At 38.3% G+C, this 19073-nt stretch overlaps 1 protein-coding gene across 2 annotated transcripts in view; it reads left to right on the top strand.

Moving 5' to 3' along the window:
* The window catches only part of ECT2L (epithelial cell transforming 2 like), a 77335-nt gene that overhangs the window by 26812 nt on the left and 31450 nt on the right, over positions 1-19073 (top strand). For both annotated transcript variants that reach the window (XM_021087372.1, XM_013992524.2), the window contains exons 4-9: positions 5092-5254; positions 8958-9210; positions 10007-10175; positions 11089-11227; positions 13578-13746; positions 16962-17090. In XM_021087372.1, coding sequence (XP_020943031.1) covers positions 5092-5254; positions 8958-9210; positions 10007-10175; positions 11089-11227; positions 13578-13746; positions 16962-17090 — 1022 coding nt within the window. The remainder of the gene's footprint in view (positions 1-5091; positions 5255-8957; positions 9211-10006; positions 10176-11088; positions 11228-13577; positions 13747-16961; positions 17091-19073) is intronic.

Raw genomic sequence — 19073 nt, 5'->3', positions numbered from 1 at the left:
CCCGCAACCTCATGGTTCCTAGTCGGATTCGTTAACCACTGCGCCAGGACGGGAACTCCTAAGTATGTTTCTTAAAAACAAGCACTCTGCTGAAAGATCACAGTACATCCTCCAAAATCAGGACATCAGCATTGATTCAGCACTCCCAACCAATGCACAGACAACATTCAACTTTCCTGATTGTTCCAAAGATGCCCTTTACAACTGTCCTTTCCTTCTCAGACCAAAGTCCAGTCCAGGATCACCTGTTGTATTTAGTTTTCATGCCTCTATATTGATGGACCTTCAATGTGGAGCAATTCCTCAGTTTTTCCTTGTCTTTTCTTACTTGACACTTTTGAAGAACACAAATCTGCTACTTGGTTGAATGACCCTCAATTTGTGTTCAGGATCTTGATTTTACCATGTGGCTAAGATGGTTAATTATTAATTATTTTATAATTATTAATTAGCAAGTAACTCAAAATTATTTGACCAATTAGTTTTAAATTAATTAGAAAGTATTTGAATCTAAGTATCTTTTTCTTCTCAAATTTTCATCCGCTAGTTTTAGCATCCATTGATGATTCTTCTCCGTAGCTCTTCTCACTATGATAGCTGCCAAGTGGTGGTTTTCTCACTTCTTCTTTTTAAGTTTTATTGAACTGTAGTTGATTTACAATGTTGTGATAATGATTTTCTTATTTCTTAATTCCTTCTACATGTATTAATTGGTGTTCTATTGCAATGTAGAACTTTTCCTTCTCCTAAGACTTATAAATGAGGCTCCTGTTAAGCCAGCAGTGTGGTAAATTCATGGTCAAGACTGTCTCTGAGTCTAAGGAATATTCAATAACCTGTTTATGAGGGCAATTAAGGTCTTTTTCTCTTTTTTTTTTTTGTCCCTAATTGGAGGTGCCATTTTCATTTCACATGGAAGCTTTCTGAGGTTTGACCCACTCTATGGGACTTTAGGTCAGAGAAGACCCATTGCAGGATGAAATGTTCAGAGTCATGGATTTTTGCTTTCAGTGAGTTAATGTGTCCATTAGAACCCAGCAATAGGGCAGCAGTAGCCACCTAGCAGTCTTGTAGTCTCAGTGGGCTTAAGTAAAGGAATTATGATAGGTTCTTATTACCAAAGTTTCCAATCAGCTGTGAAATGAGTCACAGATATTTGTAATTCTGCTGAGTTTGGAGGAAAGTAGGGAGTTTCAGGGAAGAGCTTGGTTTATTGATACCTGGATTTCTATCTGGTGGCTAGAGACTATAGCAGATGCTCACTGCTAATCTGTAAAGAGAAAAATCAGGTATTAAAAATCTATTTTTATGTAGTTGTTAGCTGCAGGGCCAGCAGTTCATCCTTCATGGGGCATGAATTTTCTCTTTGATCTAAAGTCCATACAGCCTTATGATCACTTTAGTAGGGTCTTGGATTTTGTATTCATTCAAGATCTATCTGCGTTGAGGTGGCATGCTTGTAAGAAATTTTCTTGATGGATAGCATATAAGAAAGTTTTCTTTGTGGATGTCATATTAAGAAATTATTGAATTTGTTAAGATATGATGGAAGTTTTTTTTTTTTTTTTGTCTTTTTGCCATTTCTTGGCCTGCTCCCTCAGCATATGGAGGTTCCCAGGCTGGGGGTCGAATCAGAGCCATAGCCGCTGGCCTTCGCCAGAGCCACAGCAACGCTGGATCTGAGCCGCATTTGCAAACTACACCACAGCTCACAGCAATGTCAGATCCTTAACCAACTGAGAAAGGCCGGGGATTGAACCCACAACCTCATTGTTCCTAGTCAGATTCGTTAACCACTGTGCCACGACGGAAACTCCTGATGGAAGTATTATATACAGTATATGTTTAAAATTTTTTTCTTATTATTTAGTGATACTGAAATATTTATGGATGAAATTACATGATGTCTTGCATTTGCTTTAAAATAATATGGGCATGAAGGTGGAAGAAGAAGGGTATATAGCAGAAACTATATTGGCTACAGGATGATAATTATTTAAATTAATGGGGTCATAATAGTATTATAAATATTAATGTGAGATAGACATTTTCAAATAAAAGGAAACTGACAAAATTTGTTGTCAGAAGACCTGCAGTAAAGAAATGCTAAAGGAAGTTCTTCAGGCTAAGGAAATTGGTACAAGATGGGAAACTTGGATTTATAAGCAAAAACAGTGTATTATGGGGTTTATAACATAAGTAGATGAAGTAGAGATAACAAAAGCACAAAGGATGGTAAGAATGATATTGTTGCACTGATCTTTAATTTCAATGAATATTAACTCTAGGTAGACTATGAAAAATTAAAGATGCATATCATACTTCCTAGCAACAAATTAAAAGAGTACTGCAAAGATATCCTAAAAAGCCAATAACAGAATTAAAATGGAATACAAAAACATATATTAACTCAAACCAAGGCAGGAAAGGAGAAATTGTAAGTTTCATAAAACAGATGGGATAACCAAACAACAAATTAAAAAAAAAATTGAGACTTGGCCTCAACTATAACGATGATTATATTAAATGTAAGCAGAATAAACCCTCAAAAAAAGGCAATGGTTGTCAAATGAGCTTTAAAAAAAACTCACTGTATACTCACTGCAAGGGATACACTTTCAATATAAAGGCACTGATTCGTAAAGTATAAGGATAGGAAAAGATACACTATGCAAATATTAAGCATATAAATGTAGGATGGCAATATTAATATCAGACAAAATTGACTTCAAGGCAAGAAATATTAACAGAGAGATAGAGGAATGTTTTATAATGAGAAAAGTAATAATTCATCAAGAAGTTATAACAATTACAAGTTTTTATGTACCAAATAACAGTTTCAAATTACGCAAAACAAAAACTGAATAGAACAACTTAAATAATAACTGAATAGAATAAGCTAGAGAATAACTAAAAAAAAAATCACTAAGAGCATAGAAGATCTGAGCAATCTTCTCAGCCACCTTGAATATTTATAGAAAACTACACATAATGATTTTCAAATGTATGTTCTTTTTATGAGCAAAGTAACATTTATCAAGATACATCATTTCCTGGTCCACAAAATAAGATTCAATACATTTCAAAATTTTGGGACTCTTATTAAGCATTTTTTTTAACAACAATGCAATAAATTTGGGAATTGATAAAAATAAAAGAACTAGAAAATCCCCAAATATTTAGAAATTAATGTCACTTATAAATAACCTATGGTCAAAGAAGAAATCACAAGGGAAATTAGAAAATATTTCAAGTTGAATGACAAGAAAAATAGAAACTAAGTGTGTGGGATACAGCAAAAGCACAGCTTAGAGGGAAATTATGCAAATGCTTGCTAGAGAAAAAAAAAGGGGGTTTAAAATTAACAATCTAAATTCCGGAGTTCCCGTCGTGGCGCAGTGGTTAACGAATCCGACTAGGAACCATGAGGTCGCGGGTTCGGTCCCTGCCCTTGCTCAGTGGGTTAAGGATCCAGCGTTGCCGTGAGCTGTGGTGTAGGTTGCAGACGCGGCTCGGATCCCGCGTTGCTGTGGCTCTGGCGTAGGCCGGTGGCTACAGCTCGGATTCAACCCCTAACCTGGGAACCTCCATATGCCATGGGAGCGGCCCAAGAAATGGCAAAAAGACAAAACAAACAAACAAAAAAAAAAAAATCTAAATTCCCACCTTAAGAAACTAGGGGAAAAATAGCAAATTATACCCAAAGTAAGTAGAAGAAATGATGAAGAGTGAAAATCAATAAAATAGACAATGGACAAACAATAGAGAAAAATCTATGAAAACAAAAGCTGGTTTGTTACAAATAGCAATAAAATCAATGAACTCCTAGCAAGACTAACCAAGGAAAAAAAGAAAGAAAACATAAATTAGTAATATCAGGAATGAAAAAAGGGATGTTGTTACAATCCTATAAACATCCTTAAAAAAGGGAAATTATCAACTATTTTATACTAATACATTCAATGATTTAAGTAGTTGATTTATAGATTGTACATAATGGTATATGAATTGAGAGTTTACTGCTTCTTTTCCAATACATATACCTTTTATTATTTTTTTCTTTCCCTATTGAACTGACTAGGACCTCTATTCCATGTTAAATTGAAGAAGTGAGCCTAGACAATCTTGTTTTGTTAGGTATAAATTTTTCACTATTTCACCACAATGAGGCTATAGGTTTTCATTCTAACTGCATTGGAAAGTGATTGTAGGGTTTTACTTTTTTTTTTGGGCCACACCTGCAGCATATGGAAGTTTCCAAGCTAGGAGTCTAATTGGAGCTGCAGCTGCTGTCCTATGCCATAGCCAGAGCAATGCCAGATCTGCTCACAGGAAGGCCAGATCCTTCACCCGCTGAACAGGGCCAGGGATCGAACCTGCATCCTCATGGATACTAGTCGGGTTTGTTACTGCTGAGCCACAATGGGAACTCCTCTAATTTGCATTTTTAAAACCACTTGGGCTGCTTTGTGGAGAATGGAGTCTGGAAGACTGGAGTGGAAGCAGGAAGGCAATCAGGTGGTGGTTGCAATTGCCCAGAAGAGAGGTGGAGGTGCCCTGAATAGAGCGAAAGCAGTGGAGTTGGGGAGAAGTAGCTGGACTGAGGAACATACTTGGAGATAAATATTTGTAGAGCTGACCGGCCTTGCTGATTTATTAAATTTGGGTAAAGGAAAAGGCGAAAAAACACAGATTTATATCTTAAACAACTGTTTCAGATTTTTTTCCTGTGGATTTTTGATGTGCGTTTTTATTCATCTTCCTCTTTAGAGGCGTTCTCTTGTGGTACAGTGGATTAAGGATCTGGTGGCTCAGGTCGCTGCTGTGGTGTGGGTTTGGCCCATAGCCCAGGAACTTCCACATACTGCAGGCATGACCAGATAAATAAATGAATAAATAAAACCTTCCTCTTTAGAATGGATCATTGAAAGTGGATACAGTATTCTTAAAGATCTAGCCTTATGTTACTTAGGATTTAATTTTTAATAGGTAGAACCTTAGAGAAAGAGCAGTGACCAATATTTATACGGGATTTTTAATCAATTTTAGATATTAGTGTTCTGAACTAAGTTTCTGTATTTTTCTTTTTAGGATCGTCCAAGACTGGTTTTCAGAAAGGATGCAAGTGGCCAAAGTGGATTTCTCGACAGTGTTACCACGCTTCATTTCTCTATATATCTTTTCCTTTCTAAATCCGAAAGATTTATGTGCAGCTGCCCAAGTCAGCTGGCCCTGGAAGTTTTTAACTGAACAGGTTTACTATTTGTCACTTCCTAGAAGTGGGGACCGAATACAATTGTCATCTGTAATGAGGCAAATGGGGTAGCTCCCTTCCCTGAAGATAATAATTGAGGGTATCTGAACAGTAATTTACCCTTAAGAGAAAAAAATGGGGATTAATTAAATACAAGTCATTTATTTTGTAAGTCAGGGTATATACACTATTTTAATAATTCATGTAATTTTAATAATCTTTAAATATTCAGCTTAGTATTTAGAAAATAATTTGTCTTGGTTAAGGAGTCTGATGTTTTGTGAAAAATTATTTAAGTTTTGGTTTTTACAGGATGTTATTTTATTCATGACAACACACCTCAAAAGTTGCTATACAACCACAGCTTTGATCCCTCTTTGGCTAACATCTGTTGAAGAATATAAACCTAGACCTTCTACCTCCTCTGCTGTCAATTCTCCCTCTGACCTGCTTGTCTCCTCGTTTTCTTTTAAAAGATGTAACGAAATGTAATGTAGACCTACTTTAAATAGAAGTCAATAATTCATCCTTTGACTTGCACAAACTTTCCAGGATGGGCTTGTGTTGAGATTCTGTTCTCACAATACCTGGCTTCAGTGGAGCGGCCACATGCAAAAGCCACTGCGAGCCATGGATCTAGAATCCAGGCTTAGTGTTTTTACAGTATATTGTTTCCTCTTTAGACCTTCAACCTTTCTGTGTCCTTCTATTCAAGGAACATGTCTTGCTAACCGAATATGGTAGTGGTGGTGTTTTAACATTTGACCATCTTTGCCTTTTAGCTGGCATAATTTAGTCTGTTTACATTTATGTGAACACTGATGTATTTGGGCTTAAGCCCACTAATTTACTATTTTTATTTATTATTTTATATTTTGTTTTTCTCCTTGTCTTCTTTTAGGATTACCTTAAATGTTTTTTAGTTTAATTATAAATTCTTTTGCAGTTCTTTCATAGCTACCATAGAGATTATAGCACTTATCCTAGGGTTATTTTAACACCAGTGAGATAATGCACGATGTGCAGAACTCTTTTACTTCATTTGCTTCCCCAGTTTCTATGCCTTTTTGTCAAATATTCTAATGTTACACATATACATATATATATGACACACACACACCTCACAAGGCTTCACTACCCTTGTTTTATGTAGTCAATATTTATTTATGAGTAACCAGTTTTTCTGTTGTTCTTCATACCTTCCTGCATCTCTGAGTTTCCTTTTGGTACCACTTTTCTTCTAAATTCTCTTCAATATTTCTTTTAGTGCAGGTTGCTGCTGACAGATTCTCTTAGTTTTTGTCTGAAATATCTTTATTTCACTTTCAAATTTGAAGGATAGTTTCACTGGGAATTTGAACTCTGTGTTGGCAATTAATTTTTTATAAAAATTTGAAAATTTTTCCATTGTTCTCTGGTTTTTATACCTTTTTTTGAGAAGTAGGGAGATTTATTGTTGTTTCTTTAAATTTAGTATTTGTTTTCTCCAGATACTGTTAGGATTTTTTTCTCTGTCTTTTGTTTTCTGCCATATTATTATAATGTACCTAGAGGTGTGTGTGTGTGTGTATCCAGCTTTGTATTTTGCACTTATTTTTATTTTATTTTATTTTTTTTGGAGGGTATATTAATTTTTATCTTTTTAAAACAAATGTGAAATATAAACAACAAATCGTTACATTTAAATCATCATCATCATCCAAGAATACTCACAACCCACCTTACCGATTTCAATGGTATTTTTAAGTTCCCAGGCCAGGGATTGAATCTGTGCCACAACAGCAACCGGAGCCGCTGCAGTGACAATGCCAGATCCTAACCCACTGCACCAAAATGGAGCTCCTAAGCCACTCTTGTACCCCTTCCACTACATCCTTCTTCCTTCTACTCCCTCATTTTTTTGTTTTTAATTATTTTCCCACTGTACAGCAAGGGGGTCAGGTCATCCTTAGATGTATACATTGCAGTTACAGTTTTTTCCCCCACCCTTTCTTCTGTTGCGACATGAGTATCTAGACATAGTTCTCAATGCTATTCAGCAGGATCTCCTTGTAAATCTATTCTAGGTTGTGTCTGATAAGCCCTGCACTTATTTTTAAATTGGGGATTTAATGTCTTTTATCAGTTTTGCAAAGTTCTCAGATGCTGTCTCTTCATGTATTGCTCTAAGGTTCAATACATTAGATTGGTTTACCATGTTCTGTAAGTTTCATAGTCTCTTATGTGTCTTTTCCATAATGTTGGCCTTCAGTGTTTCAGTCTGGATTTTTCTTCTGGCCTAGCTTTCAGCTTTATTAATGATCTTTTTAGTTGGATTCTTACTTGCTCTTAAACTGGTCCATTGAGTTCTAAATTTCAGTTATATTTTTTGGTTCTAGAATGTTGATTTGATTACTTTGCCAAAGTTTTCCACCCAGCCATTTAATTTCCTAGACATATTAATTATAGGATTTTTTTTTTAAAGTTCACATCAGATAATTACAACTTTTGGATCTCCCGAGGGTCTCTATTTACTAAAAAACAAAAGAAGAAACAAACAATCTTTGCCTTTTTATGTACCTGATATTTTTGGTTGAGTACCAAATATTGAGTATAAAAATTGATGTAATGATCTGAGACTCTGGATAATGTTATCTTCCTCCAGGGAGAATTTGCTTTTGCTTCTGGCATTTGCTTAGGCTGTAGGAATAAATCACTTAAATCCAATCAGAGAATGAGATATTTCAAAGCTGGCTTCAGTCTAATTCCTTATTATCCTTACTGAAAAGGAAATCAGCTGAAAGCCTTGTGTCATTATCAGGACTCTTCCCCATAGTGGGCCCTGAATTTAAATTTGTTTCTTCTCTGCCCTGTGAGATTGCCTAAAATGCTTAATAGCTTCTAAGCCTTTCAGTCATAAATTTCTGCTCTGCTTCTCAGCCTAAGCCTTACCTTGGAACTATCAAGTGCCTTGAAATTAAAAGTGAGGCCAAATCAGGTTATTTATTACCTCTCTGGGTTTCCCTTTCCTTTGGGATCTTGGCTGTATGAGTCCTACTGCATCAGTAGCTCAAATAACTGTTTTAAGAGTATTTTGTCTAGGTATTTGATTAGATGAAACCTCATGAAATTTGCTGTTTTCATATACCAAAACTGGTTGCACACTGGCAATATCATATGGGTCAATCAGAGTTGTTCCCATGGGAAAACTGGTCTGAAACAAACCATCACACCATTGCTAGAAGAATCCTCAGAATCCGGGGTTAAAGTAACCAGCTTGCTATGAGAGTATTGGGGAAGTATACAAAGATGACTGATAATATATATGTCTACCAGAGAATATCTTTCCTATAGAGTAAGGTATGCTTATTTCTCAGAGTCAAACTTATTTGTTTGCTTTAACCTGCAGCATATGGAAGTTCCCCAGGTGTCCTCGTGGATACTAATTGGATTCGTTTCTGCTGTGCCACAATGGGAACTCCACTCAGAGTTAAGTTTAGATGTCAAGTCACCTGCACTAGAAATCTCAGAGTGGAGTTCCTGTAGTGGCTCAGTGGTAACAAACTTGACTGAAATGAAACACAGAAGGAAAGAAACAAAGAAAGAAACAAAGAAACAAAGAAAGACATCTCAGAGTAATAAGAAATAATTCTCTGTGTACCTGAAAATATTATTACTAGGAAACTGTCCTTGCAACTCATCTGTCTCATTTCTTTTTCTGAAGGACTGCTTATGGATGCCCAAATGCATTAAGTTTGGATGGTTTCTGCCCTATACTCCAGCAGAGAATGAATATGGTGCCTGGAAGCACCATTACATTGCTTGTGTGTCCAACCTAGACTGGCTAACCCCTAGGGAAGCTGCTGCTGTTTATGGAACCCTGAATGAACCCAAAACAGAAGATGAGGAGGTACAGGAGAGGCAGAGAGAAAAACACCTAAGGAAAATAATTTGGGAGAAAATTGCGCTACGTAAAAGTGAGTGGCATTTTCAAACATTACACATTAGCCGAGTGCTGTAGAAACCAACCGATTTACAAACAGATTCCCACAGAGGAGGATAGTGATGTCTTTCTGAAATAGCCTCTAGGTGGCCTTTTCTAAATGAAAGCTCTTTTGTTCTTCACTGTATATTTCAAGTTAGTTAGGCAAACAACAGGATTTCTGATGAAATAGGTAAGGTCAAATATCAGTGCATCCATAAGACCAAAGACAAAAAGAAGGAAGATGAACACAGGTAAAGGCAGATGAACAGGTTCAGGATAATTCAAAAGAATTGGGATTGGTGGAAAAGGAAGATAAATGAAAATGGAAACAGAAGCAGGAAGAATGACTTTTTTTTTTTTTCATGAGATACACTTTCAGCCAAGCCTTTTGATTTGCACAACGTGTAAAGGTAATCAGCAAATCTGATTTTCCCGTCTTTTTTTTCACTGACTCACCCTCTTGTGAAAGGGTAACAAATGGGAAGTTACATGAAGCCAAGAAGAAGGGCAAAAATGGATGCGAAGCCTAGAAATTGATGAACTGGTTTCTAACAAGAAAAGTGTTACTTGTCCTCTGAGCTTTGTTTCTTGACCTGAAGTGAATGGTAACTTGTAGCCACAGAGCAGAAAGGATAAGAGAACCAAATGGAGTCTATAAAAATGGCTATAATTACTGCCATTTGGAATACTGCCCTGGTACAGCTTTATTTTTGATGCCTTTATCTGCGGCGACTTGGCTGGGGGAGGCATGAAGTAGACAGCCCAGACTGCTGCTGTTTGTTTTTCAGAGGAGTTGTTCAAAGTTCGACCCCCTTGGGTGAGTGGAACACGCTGCTCTAGATTATTCAAATCCAAATGCCAACCACGTCTCTCCCAGACCATGAGGGACCAAGTGGGATTACAGGAAACTCTGGAGAAACAGCTTGTTTTGGCATCTTTAGAAGCTTTGCCCAAGCGGTAAGCAAACCTCCCTGTATGGGAGGCTCAGGACCATCCCATGATACCAGGAATCCATTCTAGAATAATTTCGCTAACCCCAGGGATCTAGTGTAAGTATATGGTGCATATCCTATGAAATAGCAATAGAAATAGTTCCTTAGTCTTCAAGAACAGTGGTCTTTAACATGCTTCTGAAGAGGGAAATACATACCATTCAAACTTTACATTTCAAATATCCTTAACCCTACAAAGAGGCTATCCTGTTGATATAGCATATTTTCTTTCCTTTTTTTTTCTTTCTCTGGGCTGCCCTGTGGCATAGGGAGTTCCAGAGCCAGGGACCAGATCCGAGCCAAAGTTTCAATCTACACTGCATAGGGCAGCGCCAGATCCTTTACCGCACTGTGTCCCAGGGCTGCAGAGGCGTGACCCATCCCACTGCACCACAGCGGGAACTCACAGATGTGGCACATTTTCTCTGTAACGTTACTGAGCAAAAACAACATTTTTTCCAGAAATTTTTTTCATGCTAAGCATATCTGAATGGTGATGGGGGTGGGGTGGCCATAGAGAGAATGGACGTTACTTGGAAAACCATGAGGCCCAGATGATTAAGGACATTTAAAATCCCTTGGCTGCTCCTTGTATAAATGTTGTTTTGTGTCCTTAAGTGTGTCACTACCTTGGTTTTAAGTGTTCCACAAAAGTAAATTCCGAGAGCCCTTTCTGGTATAACATGGATGCAGCAGGAGAGGCCCAGAGGGCAGCTTTGACCCCACCAGTCCCTGAAAACTGCAAGGAGAGACTAAGGTGCTGAGGCCACCTGCCTTGTACCTGAGAACTGATGCCCAGAGGACACACTGGTGCTCACTTATCAAAACCAAGTTCAGGGAAAATCAAACGTTCACTTATCTCCCCTCTCTTCCTATAGAAGCAATGTTTCTGGATGCCACTCCTATCCTTCATTTTCAAAGAAAAATTGGTGTGGAGTTTATAAAAATGATGGCAGCTCTTCACATGTGCTCCAGCCCCACCTCATATTAATATCGTCTCGGATTCCTGCATATGAGGTACACACTGGTGTTGGGAGGCCAGCCCTTTACCAGATTGGGTTTTCATCTCCCCTAGAAGATGTATGACAATCTTTTGGCCACCAAGTTTGTGAAAATGATTCATCTCTTAAAAGGAAAGTGGTCTAAGTGGAAATTTACAGACCCAAAAGAGCTATAAAAAATAACCATAAATCTAAATTTTTTTTAAAGCACAAAAGGCCTAAACTGCCTTGCATTTAGTAGGTATCCAATAATTTTTTTCCAACAAACTTTATATTTATTTATTTATTTTTGCTATTTTGGGGCTGCACCCACAGCATATGGAGGCCCCCAGGCTAAGGGTCTAATCGGAGCTACAGCTACCTACCTACACCACAGCCACAGCAATGCGGGATCCAAGCCACAGCTCATGGCAACAGCAGATCCTTAACCCACTGAGCAAGGCCAAGGATCGAACCTGCAACCTCATGGTTCCTAGTTGGATTCATTTCTGCTGTACCACGACGGGAACTCCCCAACAAACTTTACTGAATCAAATCTGTTGTATTTAATCCATAAAAGAGGGACATGATACAAATTATTTTAAAATTTCTTTGGAATGACCAAGGAATTTAATATTATCGTGTACCTACCATCACTCAAAAAAAGGTCAGGAAATCCTATTTTGTGATCTGATTAATGAGGGTGCCATTAAATGAAAATATGTTCTTTCTCTAATTAGTCTATATATTTTTAATTTTAATATGAAGAAAAATGAAGCACAAAGAAGGCATAGGAAACATTTATATATATGAATATGTATATATGTGTACATATATATGCATTAATACACACATAGGGACATAGGTAAGGGATGGCATTAGTAGATTATACTCACTGGCTTACATAGAAAGTTTTTGTAAAAAAAATTCTTGTTTGCAACAAAATGGTTGCTTTTAAAATAGGAAATCACTTCTTTCTGAGTAGCTAGGAATTGATTTTGCTCATTTACAACTGGGAGTTCCCGTCGTGGCACAGTGGAAATGAATCCAACTAGGAACCATGACGTTGCGTGTTCAATCCCTGGCCTCATGGGTTAAGGATCTGATGTTGCTATGAGCTGTGGTGTAGGTTGCTGATGCAGCTCAGATCCCGAGTTGCTGTGGTGTAGGCTCACAGCTGTAGCTCTTATTTGACTCCTAGCCTGGGAACCTCCATATACTGCTGGTGCGGCCCTAAAAAGCAAAATAAATAAATAAAAAATAAAATAGATTGTTTACAACTGGTTAGCTTAATGAAAGCAAGGTTGGAAGTCAGAACTTTGATCTCCACATGGGCCATTGACAGCTTTTTTTTTTTTTTTGTCTTTTGTTGTTGTTGCTATTTCTTGGGCCACTCCTGCAGCATATGGAGGTTCCCAGGCTAGGGGTTGAATCGGAGCTGTAGCCACCGGCCTACGCCAGAGCCACAGCAACTCGGGATCCGAGCCGCGTCTGCAACCTACACCACAGCTCACGGCAACGCCGGATCGTTAACCCACTGAGCAAGGGCAGGGACCGAACCCGCAACCTCATGGTTCCTAGTCGGATTCGTTAACCACTGCGCCACGACGGGAACTCCAACAGCTTTTCTAATGTTTAAAAATGCATCATACTGAGCACAGAGAATATGTGGTGACAGAGTATGGGTGAATAAACTGGTATAAGTCCATTCTCCCAATAATAATGTCTTCTTTACATAAGACCATGCTGTGATTACTTATTTGACTATGAATGTAATAGGGATTTAGGTAAAAAGCAGAGTGTAACCATATGGTAGTTCTCTATTCAGTTGAACTGTGCCCTCCAGAAGGTAACATGAGGTTTTGGGAAAACCCAGCAGCTCCAGTGACTTTCCAACTTGCTGCTAATGAATTGACTTTATCACAACGAGAAAATCATTTGATTGTTGAATTCAAAGAACAGTGGTTTTATTATCTAAGTGGGAAATACTTATCAGTAGTGATAATTCAAAAAGTCATGATTAAGAGGAAAACAAAATCTATTTAAGAAGTCCATTGCAAAATAGTATGATTGCAATTTTATTTTTAAAAAGTTGTATATATGTCTCTGTGCATGGGTGTGTACAAAGATAAAGAAGCTGGAGGAAAATACTTTGCTGGTATTTCTGAGTAGTGGAGTTAAAAAATGCATTTAAAATTTCCCTCTTGAAGTAGAAAAGAAATGAAATAATTTAAAAAGAGACTGATGAAAGGGAAAGCTTATCTTCCTCCATAATTTCTGAAGAAATAGACTTTAAAAATCACAGCAGATTACATATTCACTGTCTTTATTAATAGATATTCTAAAATGATGGGCTTTGGTTCCTACAGCTCTGGTTTGTTTTCCAGATGGTGGTGAGCAGTGTCAGAACAGGCATCATTTCTGTGGTGTATGACTACAGCAGCCTAACCTTGGAAAGCCTACTTTATCTCACAGAGAAAGCTTTGGATGGGCAGAAGGTACAGAGTATGGGAATATTTAGTGATGGAAACAGCAGAGAAATCAACTTACTCCAAGGTAAGACAGGGGCTTGGAAAGGACAACCTACTTTGCACTGATGCAGGGTTTGTCCATATGTATGGCCTTCAGAATGCTTTGTTTGTTTATCTATTAATTTATTTTAGGGCCACACCAGTGGCATGTGGAAGTTCCCAGGCTAGGGGTCAAATTGGAACTGTAGCTGCTGGCCTACACCACAGCCACAGCAATGCCATATTCAAGCTGCCTCTGTGACCTACACCACAGCTCACAGCAATCCAGATCCCAACCCACTGAGGCCATGGATTGAACCTGCATCCCCATTGTTACTAGTCAGATTCATTTCTGCTGCATCACAATGGGAACTCCTGCAAATATCTTTTTGAGATTCAGCTTTCATTTCCTTTGGATGTACACTTAAAAGTGGAATTGTTGGATCATATGGTAATTCTCTTTTTAATTTTTTGAGGAAACTTCATACTATTTTCCTTAGTGGCTACACCACTTTCCAATCCCACCAACAGTGCACGGGATTCTAATTTTTTCATATCATCACCAACACTTGTTTTTTTCTGCTATCTTTTTTAATAGTATCTATCCTAATGTGTATGAGGTGATATCCATTATAACTTAGTTTGCATTTCTTTGATGATTCGTGATGTTGAACATCTTTTTATATGCTTGTTTGCCATTTGTATATCTTCTTTAGAGAAATGTCTGTTCAAGTTTTTTGCTATTTTTTAATCGGGTTGATTTTTTTGTTGTTGTTGTTATTGAGTTATAGGTGTTCTTTATATGGTCTGGCTCCTAATCCCATATAAATGTTTTGCAAATATTTTCTCACATTCTGTAGGCTGCCTTTCACTCTGTTCATTATGTTCTTTTTTTTTTTTCTTTAGCTCAATTTATTGTAAGTTCATTATGTTCTGTGATGCACAAAAGAAATTTTAAGTTTGATGAAAGTGAAACAATTTTAACAGCAGCAAATACCATGATCCATGCACTGGTGTGCACTACCCATATTCATATTTCCAAATGGCTTATACTACAAAGGAAAGGATTGGCCAAAATTAACTTGCCATGGGCCATCTTTAAAACATTTCAATGATTACCCTTTTGAGGAGCAAGAAGATAATGAATGTTATAGAAATAAACTTTTGTTTTGTTTTTTTTTGGCTGTATGCACAGATGTGGAAGTTCCTGTGCCAAGGATAGAACCTGAGCCACAGCAGTGACTACGCCAAATCCTTAACCACTAGGCCACCAGGGAACTCTAAACTCTTAGTTTCTATTCTTCCTCATTCTATAACTTGCAACCTTCCATGCTTATATGTCTGCAATAGGTCTTAAGTTTTAGTTTTAACAACATGAAATCTTCCGTCTTTGTGAAATAAGGGAAGAGAGGAAATAGGTGGTAGAGGATCCAGCTGGCAGGAAACTCACAAATGGTAGAAGGAATACAGGTCTTCTTCAACTTATGATATGGTTACATCCCAATAAAATATATTCAACTTAACAATGGGTTTAAGTTGAAGTACACCGAATACACATAACCTAGTAAACATCACAGGATAAACATGCTCGGAACGCTTACATTAGCAAATAATTGGGCAAAATCATCTAACACAAAATCTGTTTTGTAATAAAGTGTTGAATATCTCATGTAACTTATTGAATACTGCTCTGAGTGTGAAAAACAGAACAGTTGTGTAGACACAGAGGGTTGTAAGTATACTGATTGTTTACCCTCGTGTTCAGGTAGCTGACTGGGCGCTGAGACTCATTGTCAATGTCCAGCCTCAGGAGAGAGCATCAGACCACATCCTGCTAGCCCCAGAAAACACTGAAATTCAAAGTACGGTTTCTATTGAATATGTATCAGTTTCCTACAATTATAAAGTCAAAAACATCTTATGCCGAACCGGCATTACGTTGGGGACCATCTGTACCTGTACCATTGATCAAACTTCATCTTTGTAGCTGGAACTCTGCATATGCGGAATGGCTGCGGTGAATTTTATCATTAGCAAAAATGAACTGCTTTTGCTTTCACTTTACCTTATTTTTGGCTTTTCTTCTTTAGTTTACTTGTGCCTGGGGCAAGTTGTGCTCCAAATTCAATTTTATATAGCCTTCAAAAGTGAAGCACAGCTGCTATTAGCTTGGGGTTTAAATTTACACTGAATCACACCATGGCTCTTCTCTAAAGTGGGGAGCAGGTGTCAATCTCAAGGTCACACTGTGGTGGCGCGTTCACCTGTGGGGTGGAGGAGTCTGTCAGGCTTTCCTGGTTTCAGCCTTCTTCTCTGGAGGAGAAAGTTTTCTAAACTCTTGCCTTTGCCCTATTTTCATTTTTTAAAGCAAGCGTAAAATACCAAAATACCTCAGAAAGCTAAAGTTTCCTTCTGTATATTTGTACTGTTTCCCCAAAAGCTTTGCCTGAACAACAACAAAAAATGAAACCTCTCAGTCCAGTCCCTGGGAAAGATTCTTCCATTGTGTATCTAGACCTCTCAGCACCAAAGAGTCAATGTCAGGATGCTGGCACCCCACTTTGTTTTCTTTCCTAACTGGCACTTATGAAAGCAGAGTCTCCGGGACTCCTTTAGAGATGGGTCCAGACACACACAGATTAGCTGAATCGTCCACGCAGTTCCCAGGAAGTGAGGGGTACAGCGATATTTCCCATCCAATTTTTTATTGTTGTTGTTACACCCGCAGTGTATGGAAGTTCCCAGGCCAGGGACTGAATCCCAGCCACAGTTGCAGCAACACTAGATCCTTTACCCCACTGAGAGGAGCGGGCAATTGAACACTTGCCTCCACAGCAACCAGAGCCGCTGCAGTCAATTCTCAACCCACTGCACCACAGTGGAAACTCCCGAAGGACTTATTTTTTGACTGGCAATTTCGGGAAACATTTCCACTTTGGAACTTTGTTGAAATCCCAGGACATAACTGGCCTTCCATCCTCTGCCCTGCTGTGAACCTGGTAGCTCTCTGCCGCCCAGTGGAGGCAGAAATGCGACATCCTAAATCCAAGAGCTCAGTGTCCAGTGAATCCAGAGGACACTGTGGCCATGGTGGAGTCCAGTGGTATGTCCTGTAGCCCTAATGTGGGGGCAGCACTGAAGCCAAGATGCCCTGCAGGTCTTGGTCTTACAAGATGTTGATTTTTTGAACTGTTACATTTTCACAAACTGCTCAGAGTTCCTCTTAAACTAACATGACATTTTGATTTTTCCCCCCCTTAGGCTACAAAGTTGGTATTAAAAATTTATTGAGGCCTGAAGTGAGAGACTTCTGGGAGAAACTAGGAAGCTATGTGGCCCCTGAAGAAGCAGGGGGTCACGTGGATGTCTTTGTACCACTTGGAGCCTCAGGTCAGCTTTGAGAGGTAGTGGGCAGACCTACTTTGGTGTGGTATTTTGTGGATTTATAAAATGCCCTCAGTTCAAGTGACTCCGTCATATTTTTCTTTCTTTTTCTCTTTATACTTCACATATGCAGGGACTTAGGGGGAAAGGGCAACAGAGTTAATGGGCAAAGTAACCCATCCCTAAAGAAATAGTCACTAATCAACTATAATGGAAAACATTAAATCTTAAAAATAAAATCACAGGAGTTCCTGCTGTGGCACAGCAGAAATGAATCCACCTAGTGTCCATGAAGATGCAGGTTTGATCCCTGGCCTCGCTCAGTGGGTGGGGATCTGGTGTTGCCATGAGCTGTTGTGTAGGTCGCAGATGCGGCTCAGATCCCTGCGTTGCTGTGGCTGTGGTGTAGGCTGGCAGCTGCAGCTCCAATCTGACCCCTAGCCTGGGAACTTCTATATGCCATCGGTGCAGCCCTAAAAAAAAAAGTCACTATTGGCAAAAGCCAGCTGGGGACATTATTTCTGATTCTTCTGGAAAACACAGTAAAATCAGCCTCTACAGTACAGGTGAAAGTTTTTTTCTTTTTTTTTTATTTTTTATTTTTCCCAGTCATATGTATATATATATTTTTTCTTTTTCTCACATTATCCTCCATTATGTTCCATCACAAGTGACTGGATATAGTTCCCTGTGCTATACAGCAGGACCTCATTGCTTATCCATTCCAAATGGAATAGTTTGCATCTATTAATCCCAGACTCCCAGTCCATCCCACTCCCTCCCCCTCCCCCTCCCCCTCGGTGACCACAAGCCTGTTCTCCAAGTCCATGAGTTTCTTTTCTGTAGAAAGGTTCATTTGTGCCATATATTAGATTCCAGGTGTAAGTGATATCATAGGGTATTTGTCTTTCTCTGTCTGACTTCACTTAATATGAGTCTCTAGCTCCATCCATGTTGTTGCAAATGGCATTATTTTGTTCTTTTTTATGGCTGAGTATTATTCCATTGTGTATATATACCACATCTTAATCCATTCATCTGTCAATAGACATTAGGGTTGTTCCCATATCTTGGTTTTTGTGAATAGTGCTGCAGTGAATATATAGGTGCATGTGTCTTTTTTTAAAGAAAGTTTTGTCCAGATACATGCCCAAGAATGGGACTGCTGGGTGCAAGTTTCTGATCACCATAGAAACCATAGTGAGTCAGTCTGAGAAAATGTTCTCTGCTGTGTTCTCAACCTGGAAAAAGTGGGCAAGAACTTGGGGCCCAGAGATCTGAACTTGAATCTCACTCTTATCACTTCAGCTCCATGGCCTTGGCCCAGTTTATGGATCTGTTTCCTCAAATAAAAGTTAGGATAATAGTACTTTACCTCTGGGACTTCTGAGTATTGAAACAATTACTTAAATTGAATAAAATACTTAAGTATTAAGAGTATTAAAAAATAGTAAAGTACTTCATAAAGATGAGTGTGGTTACCGATACTTTTAAGTGCCTGCCTGTCTGGTATCAGCCATATTTAACAGATACCTGTTAAATAAGACCTTTGCATTCATGGATTTATCAGCTATGGGTTTTTTTGTTTTGTTTTTTATTGCTGCTATTCTTTAACCAAGCAGAGCAGGGAGACGGAGTGTGAAATTAAAGTTTCTCAAACAGTTTCTTGCTACCCATTCCTGAGGGAACTGTGAATTTTAAAGTTCTTAATCCTCAGATTTCACTGGACTATTCAATACATACAAAGCAGGACCCTGGCAGGCTTCCACCAGGCAAGGGAAAAAACAAGAATTGGAAGGGGTTGAACAGAAAACAAATTACAAATTATTGTAAAAAAATTTTTCTTTTACACAAGTTATTACAATTATGTAACCTCAGCCATTTTAGAAAATAGGCACCGAAAAATTTAGGAGGAAATAGAGCAAGATAGTAACAGCATCCATTTCTAGATGTATTTTTCAAATTTTCTACTTTTAAAGTCAGTTTGAA

The sequence above is a fragment of the Sus scrofa genome, chromosome 1, assembly GCF_000003025.6.
Source record: "Sus scrofa isolate TJ Tabasco breed Duroc chromosome 1, Sscrofa11.1, whole genome shotgun sequence".
Lineage (NCBI taxonomy): Eukaryota > Metazoa > Chordata > Mammalia > Artiodactyla > Suidae > Sus > Sus scrofa.
Note: the sequence above shows the minus strand (reverse complement) of the source record. Positions and strands in the feature narration are given on the sequence as shown.